General features: G+C 48.0%; 1 protein-coding gene and 1 long non-coding RNA gene across 3 annotated transcripts in view; one reads left to right on the forward strand and one right to left on the reverse strand.

The window, feature by feature from the left end:
* Positions 1-2,783: 2,783 nt before the first annotated feature.
* Positions 2,784-14,195, reverse strand: SLC46A2 (solute carrier family 46 member 2). Of its 2 annotated transcripts, XM_001490426.7 has the most exons (4): positions 11,432-14,195; positions 9,678-9,761; positions 9,105-9,261; positions 2,784-3,652 (listed from the first exon to the last, which is right to left on the reverse strand). In XM_001490426.7, the coding sequence occupies exons 1-4, from the start codon at positions 12,558-12,560 to the stop codon at positions 3,595-3,597; spliced, it is 1,428 nt and encodes a 475-aa protein (XP_001490476.3). In that variant the 5' UTR covers positions 12,561-14,195; the 3' UTR covers positions 2,784-3,594. The 2 variants fall into 2 exon arrangements, with proteins under 2 accessions (XP_001490476.3, XP_070107463.1); XM_070251362.1 differs by lacking the exon at positions 9,678-9,761.
* The window catches only part of LOC100630609 (uncharacterized), a 48,578-nt gene continuing 43,256 nt past the window's right edge, over positions 10,108-15,429 (forward strand). Inside the window, exon 1 of the long non-coding RNA XR_011432577.1 lies at positions 10,108-10,253. This is a non-coding gene — a long non-coding RNA (uncharacterized lncRNA). The remainder of the gene's footprint in view (positions 10,254-15,429) is intronic.

Raw genomic sequence — 15,429 nt, forward strand, 5'->3', positions numbered from 1 at the left:
TGATTTTTTTTTTTTTTTTTGACTGCTATGATGTTTAAAAAAAATCTGTAAGGAAAGAAGAAATGTCTGTGGTTCATTAGAGTGTTAGTGTTGCAAATTAAGAGACCAGAATGCTTGGTTAAGCTTACTTAATGTTGGCATTGGACTGGAAATGAAGTTAAACCAAGTACTGAACTTGGCTTGCTGATAGTAGACATCATGAATATAAGACTGGAGTCACACAGAATGAGGCAGCAGGGTGGGATAAGAGAAAAAGGTCTGGGATGAAATTTTAGCTTTTCGGCTCGCTAGCTATGTGGCTTTGGGCAAGCCACATCTCTCTGAACTTCAGTATCTTTGAAATGAAGACATGCCTTCCGTGAAGGGCTGCCCATAGGACTAGCAATAATGTATACAAAGACCTAAGTGTCTGCTGGGCACTCATTATGTGATTGCCCTTCTGGGAAGACCTTTCCTATTACTTGTTTAGATATGGCCAACTTACATATTAAAGATATTCCCATCATAATCCTTCCTGAATACTTGGCCATTGAAAATTAAAAAGCGGGATATACCTTTTTTAACTGTTTTCTTTTTAAGAAGACGATGGAGATAGTATGCTAGAGGATTGTGGTCAGACTGAAGGCCTATGGAATAGATGGGAGCAGATAGCAAAAGATGTGGCAAGATGTAATATAAAGGCTGGTGGATTGAAGGGATCTCTGAGGTGAGGGGAAGGGGTGAGAGAAGATTTGAAGATTTCCAGCCTGGGAGCTGGGAGGTGATGCCCTTAACTGAAAAATGAAATCAATCAGGAGAAAAATATAAAAGATGGAGTAGGCTTAGATGGTGGGTTGGAGAAGAAGAATTTGGTTGGGATTTATGTTTGAGGAGATCCAGGTGAAGATGTTGAGTAGATTGTTGGAAAGAGAGTTCTGGAGTCCATGGGAGAAAACTAGATTACTTGGGAAGAGAACCAAGGACAGGGCTTGCAGGGCCTCAAGAATTAAGGATGCGGGGGGGGGGGGGGGGGTGGACTCAGGCCAAGTGCTTCAGGAGAAAAAGTCTGACCCATAGATTAGAACAGTAGTTCTTAAGCTTGAAGGCTTGTGAAAACCCCAAATGTTGGGCCCCATCCCTAGAGTTTGATTTGAGTGGGGTCCAAAAATTTGCATTTTCTAACAGGTTCCCAGGGGTGGCTGATGCCACTGGTCCAGGAACCACACTTTGAGAACCACTGGGTTAGAACAGTTGTTCTAACAGTTGTTAGAAGAAGCAGTGACCTGGGGAGAGTAGAGAGGATTCGAAACTGCTACCTGGTGACAGGTGGGGTGGAAAAGGAGCTAATACTAGAGCTTTGAGAGCCCAACTCGGGGTAAAATCCACAAGGTCAATGGCAGGGTCCATGTGAACAAGTAAGGGAATTTTTCTAGATGTTGAGAGCAAGCTTTTCAGGAGCAGGAGTGGAGAAGCCAACGATTAGATTCATTTAGGTTGGGAAACTGGTCAGGGGCTGAGGTGAAAGGCAAGGAGTCAAGAGGAAAGAGCATACTGGTGAGAGTTTAGTGATGTGGAGCAAGGCCTTGAACTCATCTTCCTCAGCCTACCTTCTCTGCTCATGTTGCTTGTCTCAGTGAGGGGCTCTGCTTTCTTCCTGGTTGCCTGAACCCCAAATATGAGTCATTCTTGCCTCCATCTACCTCACCCTCCACAGTCCATCCATCATCAACTCCTGTTGACCCCTAGCTTCCAAATATTTCTCCAAGTCCATCTACTTTTCTCCATCCTCATAGCTTCTTACTCAATGTCAGTCCACCATTGTCCTTTACCTGGATTACTGCAAGGATCTTCCAGCTTGTCTCCTTTCTGTCCTCCACCAATTCGTTCTCAGTGCTGCCAGAGTGCTCTTTCTAAGATACAAATGGAAGCATTCCGTGTTCCTGCTTAAAACTTTTCAGCAGCTATCCCCATTACTCTAAAGATTTTATTTTATTTTTTTCCTTTTTCTCCCCAAAGCCCCCCAGTACATAGTTGTATATTCTTAGTTGTGGGTCCTTCTAGTTGTGGCATGTGGGATGCCACCTCAGCATGGCTTGATGAGCGGTGCCATGTCCGCGCCCAGGATTCGAACTGATGAAACACTGGGCTGCTGCAGAGGAGTGCGCGAACTTAACCACGTGGCCAGGGGGCCGGCCCCTATCCCCATTACTCTAAAGAAAGCTTTTTTTTAAAGGCTCTATTTTATGTTGTTCCTCCTTATGACTCTGGTCTCCTCTTTTGATTCTCTCCTCCATTATACCTCTCCCTTCCTCCCTCTTAGCTCCCCTCACATTGAATTCCTATATCTTGGGATATTTTCACCTTCAGGCCTTCCAGCATGTTGGTCTTTCTGCCTGGAATGTCCCTCAACTTCCAGCCTTGGTAACTCCTTATCCTTCCAGTCTTATCATATGCCACTTCTTCTGAGAAGCCCTCCCTGCTCTCCTAAATCTGGATGATACGCTCCCTTGTGTTAGTATTATAGGCTATATCATTGTCTGCTGTTCTGTCTGCTCCACCTGCTAGACAATACACTCTCTTAGGGCAGGACCAGTCATGCTCTCGCTCTGTCGCAGCACCTAGCATGGTGCCGGGGCCATAAAGTTTTGTTCATTCCCTCCAAGGGATCAGAGAGAGCAACTCTCTGAGCCCAAATGCTCTGGGGTTTAAATGCCTTCTCTAGCTTCACGTTTTACCCCAGTAGAAGAATGCCATGTCTGTAGTTATGGAAGGAAGCTGACCTGGGAGAGAAGGATTCATACACATACTGTGAATGTTGATTTATTTAGGAGATGAGTCTGCTTTTATATACGTAAGTGAAACAGGCCACCTCAAAATAAAATGGGTCTAAATATATCTCCTTTTCTGTCTTCCTTCACACCATTCACTTTGGGAAGTATTGTTGACTGAAAGTATTCAATTTAATATTCCATTGGAGAAAGAGTTTTGATATTTGCTTTTTTTAAAAAAAACAACACTAACAATGACAACAAAACTACCCTGATGCCAAGAACCTGAGCTTCATATCCCTCCTCAGTGTTCACAGCTCACAAGGCCTCAGGGAAGAAAAATAACTTTTTTTCAAGGTTTTATTTTAATTTAAAAATCTTGACCGATGTTCACTGTTGGCACTTCTTGCAAAATATGCCTTCCACATTGCCCTCAGGCTGTGGAAAATGCGTGCCTGGGTTTGAGTTCTCACAGGGGACCCTTAGCACAGCACCCAGGTGACTAGTTAGCCAGACCTTGGAGCCCTGAGGCAGTGCCTGGCAGGAGAGGGCTACTGTCTGAAGCCCTTTATAGCGTCTGGTATGGCTATGCATAACCCCTGAAAGTTCATACTCTACTGCCCACAGAACCTAACTTCTGCCTAACAGGAATGTCTGAAAGCTCAGCAAGTTCTTCCATCACCAGGAAAGTGCTTTTCCCCACCCACCAGGAACCCCTGAGCCAGAGCAGGTCATTCTGAGGCCGACTGTGGCTGGAACTTGGGTTTCTTGGGTAGTGGGCTGCTCTGGTCACCAGTTCCTGGTCCCGGCCATTGCTGGGGTTTTCAGCTCCCGCAGGTCAGCACCTTCATTTCTCTGTCATGTCTCCATATTGCAACCATGAGGCTTGTTTATAGGCCACGATGCTGTAAGAATTTACAATAGAGAATTACAAGAGAACAGCTGGAACGGGGCAGAGGGGGTGCCTTTTCCTCTCCGCTGATGGCAGGGAGGTCTCTAGCCACCTCTTTATCACTAGTAGACTGAGAGCCTTTATCCATTCCGTCGTCAGAATGCTGTACTGAGTGGAGCGAGATGGCCCAAGGGAACTTCTGTCACTCAGGCTCCTTCCAGTCCATAACATCTCCAGCCCTTCGCATCTACATTTTCCTTTCCCGGAAATCTCTTTCCATTTCATTTCTGCTTGATGATGAGCTGCCACATGTATCTCAAGCCCAGATTCGCTAATCCCAAGCAGAATTAGCTGCCTCATCTTCTGTCTTCCCACAACCCCTTTATCTCTTCCATAAATCCTCATTACATTGTTTTAAAATATTTGTAGGTGACTGGATGCTTAGGAATGAGGAGCTCTGAGTTGAAGTCTTGGATCTGTGTGACAATTGGCATGTCCTTCAACCTCTTGGGCCTTCAGTTTCTCATGTTTGAGCTCTTTGAGCCCAGGTTGTAAGCTAGAGCATAGCTCCTCCTGACTGATGCGTAGCGCCTGGAGCTGCTGGATGGGGTACGAGCTTAAATCCAAACCCTCTAAGGGAAAGCTTTGTGGAAACTTCCAAACATGGATTTCCCACCTTCCATGAGCTCTACAGGGAGCAGCACTTACTGTGCTTAAAACTCATTGTATTACAAAATTGGCAAGAGGAGAGTCAAGACTTGGAGGCAGCCAGCCCAGGACCCAGTGAACTCCAGGATGCAACCCTGACTCCACAGCAGACCCCTACTGTGGACCACCACAGCACAGCCACGTGGTGATGGCCAGCCCCTGACTTCATGGTCCGCCAACAGGCGGCTCTGGAATGTGGATGGTCAGCGGTGCTGGCTAGTAGGTGTCAGATCTGGCAAATGATTCATTCCTTAAACAAATGCTTTTTGAGTACTTCTTACATGCTGGGCTCTCTGCTGGACAGAAGATATGTGGTGAGTCAAACAGTCATGGTTCCTGCCCTCAGGGAGCCTACAGGCTAGTGGGCAAGCATATGAAACACATAATCACTAAGTAATTATCAACTGTCATGCTCTGAAGGAAAAGTATAGGAATCTTTCAGAGGATATGATAGGATTTAATTTAGATTGAGAAGGGGATTTTCTCAAATCCTTTTTGAGAAAATGGTGTTTAAGTTAAGACCACGACTAGTTGGGTTAAGAAAGAGGTATGGGTGAGAATGGGAAAGAGCATAAAAGGAGGCTACTAGGGCTGAAGCAGAGTTGGGAAGAGTGGTTAGTGGCAGGAATAGGAGCAAGAGAGGTTGGCAAGGCCAGATCATGTAGGACCTTGTGGTCCATGGTAAGACATTTGGGTTCTATTCTAAAGGCAGTGAAAGCCAAGTGCAGAGCTTTGAGCGGGAGATGACATGATCTGATTTACACTTTAAGGAAATTGCTCTGGCTACCTGGTGGAGAAAGGACAGGAGGGGAACAGAGTGGAGGAGGGGAGAATGGTACATAGGCTAATTCAGTCATCCAAGTCCTTTGGACTAGGGGTGGTAGCTGTAATAATAAAAAGAAAAGGATGAATTCGAGGCATACTTTGGAGGTGGAATCAACAAAGCCTGATGGATTGGAGGTGTGGGGAGATGAAGAAGACGGAGAGATTTCTATCCTGGGTGAGTGGCGGTGTCACTTAATGAGATGGGAAAGACTGGAGGGGGAGCAGGCTTAGGACATCAAAAGCCCAATTCTGGAAATTTAAAGGGTATTTAGAAGTTTTGAAAGTGCTTCAGATTGCTTAGAGAGAAAATATGAAATGAGAAGATGACCCAGAGCAGAGCCCCAAAGTATTCTTCCATTTGGAGATTTGTAGAGAAGAAGTGATCAGAGAGGTAGGAGAAAAACCGGGAGAGTGAGATGTTAACAAAGCCAGGTGACAGTGACAAGTGCCTCCCGAGGAAAGAGTGACCCACGGTGTTGGTGGCCACTGAGAAGTCATGTGGGCTGAGGATTGTGGTGAGTCCACTGGATTAGGCTTTGAAGAAGTCGTTAGTGGCCTCAGTGAGGGCGGCTCTGGTGGAGTTGAGGGAGCACATCAGACTGGTGAGTTGAAGAGTCAATGGGAAGTGAGGACGTGAGACAGCGCGTGCAGCCCAGCCTTTGGAGAAGTTGGTTATAAAGAGGAGGTTGAGGAGAGAGAGGGTGGTAGATCACGTGTCGGTTCTGGTAGAATTCAGGAGAGACAGCAGCTAACTAGTGCAGTGCGCTCTAGTCTAAGGACATGGGAGAGGCGGCATGCAGATACCCGGCGACTTTTCTAAGAAGCAATGTCATGTAGTGGACAAGAGAGATTGCCTGGGTTGAAATCCTGTCTCTGTCACTTAACAGCTGTGTAAACTTTGGCAAGTTACAGAATACTTCAGAGTCTCCGTGTCCTCATCTGCAAAATGGGGATAATGATAGTAAGTACCTCAGAGGATTGTTTGGGAAGATTAAATTAGTTAAAATATATAAAATATTTTAAGTAGTGCCTGGCACATAATAAGGGCTAAGTGTTGGTTATTATCATTTAAAAGAGGGTGGAGGGGAGGAGAATAGGATGGGCACAAATGAACGGAGGTTTGTAGATTTACTCTGGAGAAGATGAGGACATTCTCTGATGGCTTCTATTTTCTCTAAGAAGCATGAGGCAGCTGCTGAGAGCTATTGGGTGGTGAGTTGGTTGTGGATGGGCAGAGCCAGACAGTTATTTTCTCAGCATCTCCCCACTGCAGGTAAAGAAGATCAAGCAGGAGACGCCAGATTCTCACAGTAATGTGTACTTGGCTCACTTTGGTATCAGGAAGGGGTGGGGTCACAGTCCCTTCTTGCAAACAGGCTGTTGGCAGCTCTGGTCCAAGGACCTCTCCACTCAGCCTTCTACCCTCCATGGCCTCCCCTGCTGCCCTGCTCTGACGCACCTTCCTGGGTTTTTATGTTGCTGGAATGTAGCTTTCCTTTGTGTGGATAGAAAGCTCTACTGGTCTTTCCTGTTGCTCTCACTTAATGATTGATGGTCCAGCCTTGGCCTCTTCTAGCTCTAAGAATATTTCAGAATCTCATTTACTTCTGGAAGGGAAAGGTAATAGAAACTCTCTCTTTATACCAGAGCTCAATCTTGGTTGTATTTTTGAATAACCTGGAGAGCTTTTAAAATTCCTGTGCCCAGGCTGCACCCAGGATCAACTGAGTCAGAATCTCTGAGGGTGGGATTCAGACATCAGTAATTTTTAAACCTCTCCAGGTGATTCCAATGTAAGCGGACAAGGCTTTATTTGCACGTGTGTCTCTTTACTGCTAAATGTCTGCAACAGGGGGAAACAATTAGCAATTACTTATGTGCCTCCTTCCAATAAGCACTCAATTACTTATTTGTTGGCTCAAGATTCTGTCTCTTCTTCTCTGATGTAAGATCATGGATACCCTGCACAGCTTAATTAAGATTTGTGCAGGGAATGTATGACTGGGGCTAAGTGCATGTTAAACAATGCACTGGGGTGAGATGTCAAGGGCAGCACACCTGCTTCATGTGCCCTAAAGTCTCTTAACGAAGGCAAAGCATCCTACTTAGTACACATGATGCCTTGAAACTTTAGAAAGGAACCAATTACTGTATTTTCTCATTGCTTTCATTTGTCTGTTTGTATCTCTAGCTGTGACACACATTAACTAGTCAGACATGTTCTCTTTTGTTGTTTTTTGGTTTTGTTTATTTGTTTAGGTTAAAGAGACTATTTCAACCAACTGCCAATCAAATAGGACTGGAGCACTTCCAAGGGGCACAGCTGCTAATCCATTACTCACTTGGACAAAGAGCTGGGACTCCTGAGATGTCTGCATTGCGTGCTAGGTCTAGCTAAGCCCAACTCATTCAGCCAAGACTCACATGAAGACAGGGGCACGTGAAAAGGGCTAAGAGCTGGGAAGTTGGAGGACAGGGTTGGCTCAGTCCCACACCTGGAGACAATGAAAACTGAGCCAAGAAAGCACTAGTAATCATGCCCACTGCTTGCACAAATTCTCTCAGCTATTTGATCTTATTTTTCTCAACTATGAAATAAAGCAAAGAGCCTTCATGATGGATGGATCCTATCTCAGGAGGCTCAAGCTTCTATGTTGTCAGGGACGTATATTATGATGTGATGTGAGAATTCAGAAAAGGGCCTTACCGCCATCCACTCCCCACTTCTTCCAACCCGCCTTCAATTATTTTCTGCTCTGCTGCCTACAATACCACTATCACTGATAGGTAGGGCTCTCATGTGCTACCAGGCAGGTCCCTTTAAAATGCACATGTACATCAAATCCCTTGTACCTTACTGCGGATATATGTATTGTATTCCTTTCTCCTCTGGTGGGATTGATAAAAGCATGGAGATTCTCACTTAAGGGGGAGGGGTCAAAGGACCTAAACCGTCCAAAGCTGTGCTGTCTCATATGGTAGCCACCGGTTCCATTGGCTACTGAACACTTGAAGTGTGTTCAAATTGAGTCCAAATTGAGTCATGCTGTCCACATAAAATACATACCAGATTTCAAAGACTAAGTTAAAAAATCTCATTGATTAATTTTGTAAATTGATTACGTTAAAATCATATTTTGGCTATACCAGGTCAAATCAAATATAGTCTTAAAATTAATTTCACCTGTTACTGTTATTGTTTTTAAATGCGGCGTCTAGAAAATTTAAAATCACATATGTAGCTTGCACTTTTGGCTCACACTATATTTTCCTTGGACAGGGCTGGCCGAAGACCAGACTATTCCATGTGGTCCATTTTGGTGATGACCTAGGCTAGTGCTCTTGCCGTGGGACCGGAGTTCCTCTCCTTTGCTCATCCAGCCTTCCTCCTGCCTGTTATTTCCCACACTTGAGTGCTCTTGTTTTACAAACGAAATAATTCCCCCAGAGAGGTCAAGCGAATTGCCTTAGTCGTACGGGGAGCTCACACAGCGGCCATGAGATTTCAGGGGCACTGAACACAGACGCCGCCAGGGGCCAAGCCCGTAGAGGGACACAGATGAAAGATTACTCAGAAGTGAGACGGGATGACTGAGCTAAAGGGAGCTAAACAAAAGTGGTCTGAGTGGTTCAAGAGAGTTTCTAATCTCAGTCTCTGATTAGAAGGAAGTACATGAGGCTCCTATAAATAAACTGTATTACAAAACCGCCGGAAGCATGCCAGCTGGTTCGTTTCTTAGGACTTTGGGGAATTGCCAGATTATTAGTTTGGGGGAACAGGACTTTTTCTTTGTGAGAGAGCCTACTCAGAACCCACTACATAAATGCTGAAAACAAATAACACTTTATGATAATAGGCTGGAGATAGTCCAACAGTCTTTGACCTCTGCCCCAGGGCCCCAGCCCAAAAGCAGACACTGCTCCCTTCTTACCCAATTGGGATGATGGCCAGGAAGGAGAAAAAGGAGGAAAGAGCAAAGCAGGTACCGACGAACTTCTCCATGGTGAGCTGATAGATGTTGTTGTACACCGTGGATGTCACCACTCCCGTCAGAGTCAGGGACAGCTGCAGGACGACGAACACCTTTCCTGTGGAAGGGACAGAGGTTACCAAGAAGATGTGCTGCTGTGCCTTCCCATGTTCCCTGCTAGCTGAGTCTCTGGGGAGCTCTCAGGGACCCCTTGCCCTTCCTAGGACTCCCTCTCATTCTTCCTAGCTCTTTCCACCAGGACTCCTGCCTCCACCCAGCTGGATTTTCCTGCAGCCTATGGATAGCAGCGTCTTCCTTTGACTGTAGCTTTTCAGTGACTGACTCTCTGAGCCTTTCCCACCCTCCTGTTTTCACTTCCTCTGCCCTGGATGGACACCAGTGTTTTCCTAGTGTATTAGAGGCTGCTTCTGCAATTCTGTCATGTGCCTTCACCAAGTCTGAACCCTGTGCCTCAAGCTAAGCAGCTCTGAAACAGTCCGGGCAGAGAACCTCAGAGAGATTCCTTGTACTCACCATAAGAGGAGCCCTTTATGAGTTTAGACATTGCTGATCGGATGGTTGTAATGGGAATGAGAGCAAACAGCATGATAGCGCGAGCTGGAAAGAAATCACACAAGAACACTCCTCGCTCTAGCCCAGCCTTGGCCAAAGAGTAAATTAGAACAAAGCAAAAGCCTCACTTAGAATCCCCTCTCCCCACAACCCCTCCGTGGCTTGGCCTGGAATAAGGGGTTACTCTGCTGGCAGACTAGCACTTTTCTGGGAGCAGGCTGACTCCCTGAGCTCTGATGGAGCCGTAGATGCTGCAGACCCATCTGCAAGGTGGCAAGGCATGGTTGACATGGTGATGGATGGGGAAGGGTGAAGGGTGTGTTTACGGGCAGAGTTAAGTGGTTTCTAGGGAAGTGGAGTTGACGTCACCGAAGTGACTCAAAGTTTCTTTCCTTGTCCCTGGGGAGAGAGGTGCCTGCCCTTGCCGTTCACGAACACCTCTAGGTCCAGGAGCTCCGGCAAACTGCGTCCAGAAATCCACTAACACGGCTGCCACACACCCCTCTTTCCTCAAGCCCTATTCATTATCCAGATGCGGTATGTATGTGAGTGTGTGTGTAGACAGAGAGGGAGAGGGAGAGGTGATGGGAAGAGAGGCACACAGCCTGTTTAACGGGGAGCTGGCCAAAGGTGATCTTGCCATTTTGTTGGGTGTTTTTCTAAGATGTGTGACCTCGGCCAAGGGACAGCCTCTGGTAACCATCTAGAGTTGCTCTTTCTAATATGTTAGCCACTAGCCACGTATGACTTTAAATTAATTAAATTTAAAGTATTTAAATTAAAAGGAAATAAAATTTTAAATTCTGTTTAGTTGTACTAGCCACATTTTAAGTGCTCAGTAGTCACACATGGCTAGTGGCTACTATATTGGACAGAACAGATATAGAACATTTCTATCACTGTACAAAGTTCTATTGGAGCATTGGTCTAGAACTCTCTGCTTGCATTTTCTGACCTGTGTCCTCAGATGGAAACTTCATTCTACCTCCTTCAAGGAATTTATGACATTGGTTGTGGAAGGGATTTATGGAGAATTTTTATTCATTTTTAAAAAGCCTGTTCTTGGCCCAAAATGGTTTGAATTAAGGGACCTTTTCAGCTAGATTTCTTAATGTTTTAGCCCTTTAAAACTGGGGAGAAGAGGGGCCGTCCCGGTGGGGCAGTGGTTAAGTGCACACGTTCTGCTTTGGCGGCCTGGGGTTCGCTGGTTCGGATCCCGGGTGTGGACATGGCACCGCATGGCAAGCCATGCTGTGGTAGGCGTCCCACATATAAAGTGGAGGAAGATGGGCCTGGATGTTAGCTCAGGGCCAGTCTTCCTCAGCAAAAAGAGGACTGGCAGATGTTAGCTCAGGGCTAATCTTCCTTGGAAAAAACAAACAAAAGAAGAAAGCCAATCCCATCTCCCCCATCCAAGGCCATCCTGTAGCCTCCCCTACTAACTCAAGGCACCACTGACCTCCCCTCCCTTGAACTCCTAGAGCCATAGACACCACTCTGGTGACATTTCAATGGGCAATACAGATAACGCCATATACAATAGAATACAGATAAACTCAAGTGCACATAATTCCGTCTCCCTTGTACCTCCTAGGTAGCAGGTATAATCTCTGGTGCTAAACTGGAACACCTAGACACAGCATCCCTGGTGTCAGCCCCATGATGCAAGGGGCAGCAATGTTCTTGTCCTGCCTCCCCAAGCATGCCAGACTCACCAATATAGAACATGTATGTCTCTTTCACAAAAGCCAAGAGGAGGGCTCCTGACCCAAAGGAAACCATCCCAATCATGATCATGGTTGTGTCCCGGAAGCAGCGGGAGAAGACCAGGACGCCCAGGAAGCTGGTGATGAAGATGGTGTACCCTGCAGCCATCCCATAGCCCACCTGCACTTGGTTCCAACTGAGAGGCTCTCTCAGCACAAAAAGGGGAATCACGTCCACTGTGCCGATCACTGCCAGGTCATATAAGATGGCACCCACGAAGAGCAGGGCGATGATGGTTTTTGGGGGCTTTGCTTTCCCAGGAGACGGAGGGTGCTCCACCACACTCTGCTTGTCTGGCTCATCAGGATCTAGGGTGCGATATGTGCCAACCGTGCCAGACACGGTATCCACAGCAGGGAGTGCCTTGCTGGGCTTGGACATCGACTCGGGGACCCTCAGGACCAAGAGGCTGTACAGAAGCGCACAAGCGGCACAGCTCACGCTGCAGGCTGCCAGCACCAGACCTTGCCTGGATCCCCCAACCATCTGCTTGAAGAGATGTCCAGACGCCATGCTCCCGCAGAATCCCGCCAAGCCCAGGATCAAGTCAATAAGGATAAGGCGCACGGAGCGGTGGCCCTCGGAGGAGCCGAGGGATCCCAGGGACATGACTCCCGACCAGAACGCCGAGAAGCCGCCGCACAGCCCGGTCAGCGCCGCTGCCCCGTACAGCACCTCCACGGGCCAGTCCAGCAGCACCTTGAGCAGCAGCCCGAGGCGGGAGAGCAGGAAGCCCAGCAGGGACACGCAGATGGCGATCTTGCGGTGGTAGCGGTCGCTGAGCCAGCCCAGCCCGTAGGCGGACAGCAGGGGCGTCAGGCCCATCACAAGGTTGTAGTTGATGTAGAAATTGGAGATGGCCCTCTGCTGTTGGTCCTCTAGAGCCCCCCGGGGCGACGGGCTGGCGCTGTGGTTGGAGGAGGTCTCCGCTCCGAACGATGCCTTCACCACCAGGAGCAGCCCCGCGTCGTAGAGGGACGTGGCCACCTGGGTGGAGGCCACCACGGGCTCGATCCAGGTCCACACCTGGAGGCGAGGCAGGGGGCATCTCCACGGGCAGGTGGCCTCGGGGCCCATGTGGTCTCTCTGATGGGAGGATGGAGGGACTTGCTCGCTGGCAGCTGTTCCGGAGGACCCGGGCTCAGTCCGAGAGCGCGAGAGTGTACCGTGCGCTCGGGTGAGCACAGGAGAGAGGTGAGCGGGGCGCGGGGCGCGTGTGACAGCTGCCAGCAAAGCGGCCGAGTAACCTCCCTGGCCGCGGCCACTCCTACCTGGGACAGAAAAGGCAGCGCTCCGCCCCCGCAGGCTGAGCGGGGCTGGCGGCCGCCCAGGGAATCCAGGCGCGGGGGAGCGCCCAGCGAGTGTCGGCCGCAGCCCCCACCCTCTGGCTGCCGCGTCACGCTTCCCCTGCGAGCGCGGCCGCTGACCGGGGCCTGATTTCGCCACAGCCTGGCGTGTCTGGACCTCCCGCGGGTCGCTGGGCACATTCCCCTAGGGTTTGTCACGGCAGGGGCTGAGATCTCCTCAGGCAGGGAGCAAAATTCCCCTGTCCCTGGAAGGCAGGTTTGGGCGGGGGGTGGGCTGCTTAGGATTCTGCCTGGCGTTAACGCTGGGATGTGAGGTTTTATTTGTGGCGTTTAGCAGCAACAGGGACCCATGTGCTCTAGGGAGCTGGGTAGTATAGACTTAGAGAAGTAAAAAGTCGGGAGTACTAACATCTCTTTGAGATTCTGACTTCCATCCTTTTGGATAAATACCCGGCAGTGGGATTACTGGATCATATGGTAGTTCTGCTTTTAGCTCTTTTGGAGACCTCTCTGTACTGTTTTCCATAGCAGCTGCACCATTTTGCATTCCCACCAACAGTGCACAAGGGTTCCAGTTTCTCACATCCTCACCAACACTTATCTTTTTTTGATCATAGCCACGCCGACAGGAGTGAGGCGATATCTTATTGTGGTTTTGATTTGCATTTCCCTGGTGATTAGCAATGCTGACCAACTTTTCATGTGCTTGTTGGCCATTTGTATTCTTCTTTGGAAAAATGTCTATTCAACTCCTTATCCCATTTTTCAATTGGGCTATTTGTTTTCTTTTTGTTTTTACAACAAATTTTTTTTGAATTGTAGGAGTTCCTTATATGTTTTGGAGATTAACCCCTTATCAGATACATGGTGGGCAGTATTTTCTCCCATTCAGTAGGTTGCCTTTTCACTCTGTTGACTGTTTGCTGTGCAGGAGCTTTTTGGTTTGAGGTAGTCTCACTTGTTTATTTTCAGGATCATGAAGAGATATTGATATCGACCCTGATATCAGTTTCCCCACATTAAACCCAGCATACATGGGGTTAAAACCAAAACACTCATTCCCTGCTTACTCTCTGGCTTCCTGGCTTCAGAATCCACTATCCTCCATGGAGACAGACACCGTCAAGGACAAGCACCTGGACTTTCTCCTCCCGCAAAGAGATCGGGGCTGGTGGGAAAGCTGCTGACCAGCAAGGTCACAGGCTTCCTTCTTTCTGCAAGTGTCTCAAGGCCAAAGACAGGCTGGGGGGAAGCTCCGACCAGCAAGGCCATATGCTCCCCCTCCCCTACCTAAAACCCCAAATAAAAACCCTTCCTTTTAGCTTTTCGGGGAGTTTGGGATTTCAGCGTTAGCTGCCCTCTCTCCTTGCTCAGTGCTGTGCAAAAATAAAATTCCTACTTTCTTCCACCACCCCCGGTGTCAGAGACTGGCTTGCTGCGCAACGGGTGAGCGAACTCACTTCAGGTTCGGTAACAATGTTAGTACTTCCGTGTTCATTACAGCACTATTCACAATAGCCAAGATGTGGGAACAACGTCAATGTCCATCGACAGACAAATGGATAAAGAAAATGTGGTATATACATACAATCGAATACTATCCAGCCTTAAAAAAGAAGGAGGTCCTGAAATTTGTAACAACATGGATGAACCTTGAGAACATTATGCTGAGTGAAATGAACCAGTTATAGAAAGACAAATGCTGCATGATTTCACTTATATGAGGTATCTAGAACAGTCAAATTTATAGAATCAGTGAGTGGAATGGCAGTTGCCAGGGCTGGGGGTGGGGATAGGGGTGGATGAATGAGGAATTACTAATCAGCTGGCATAAAGCTTCAGTTATCTTCAATGAAGAAGCTCCAGAGATTTGCCGTTCAACATTGCTCCTATAGTCAACAATAACGTATTGTACACTTCAAACTTTGTTAAGAGGGTAGCTGTCATGTTAAGTGTTCTTACCGCAATTTAAAAAAAAGCAAACACACAAATAAAAAAACCCAAACAAACAAAACCTAAGGAGCATCGAGGCTCAGCCCTTCCTCCAAAACAAAGGCCTCTTAGAGAAGAATTCTGCTTTGTGCACCTGCGTTGATGGGCCTGGAGCCAACACGGGCCCCAGCCTGCAGGGCTCCGGTCTCAGACCCCAGGGCCAAGGGAGAGAGGGGGAGGACCTGCCTGCCCTCTATGTCCCTCCAGATGATAAAACTGTACTCTCTCTGGCCCCAGAAAGAAGCGAGTCACCAGAGTTATCTCCTGAATAAAGTCTCCAGAACCCCTTCTACTTAGTTGTGGCTCATCTTCCATCTCATGGGCTCACGACCCTGGGCTGGGCTGAGGCCTCTGTTCTCAGGCTGCCTGCTTCCTCCTTTAAGAACACACTTCTGCAAAGAGGACCAGGGTCTTCCCCCTGCAGTGCGCAGTGGCAAAGTGCACCAAGGAGAGAGCCCCTTCTTCAGGTCCACCCCCAGGGAGGAGAGTCAAAATATGCAACCTCTCTTCCTGTCTGCTCCATTCTGACATGGCCGCGGCAGCATGAATGAGCAGGAACCCGAAGACACGCAGCTGGGACTCAAGTCCACAGGGAGAGTTTAAAAGGCCAAATGGAGAAAGTACTCATGGGAGTAGGGACTAGACTC

This window comes from Equus caballus, chromosome 25, assembly GCF_041296265.1.
Source record: "Equus caballus isolate H_3958 breed thoroughbred chromosome 25, TB-T2T, whole genome shotgun sequence".
Lineage (NCBI taxonomy): Eukaryota > Metazoa > Chordata > Mammalia > Perissodactyla > Equidae > Equus > Equus caballus.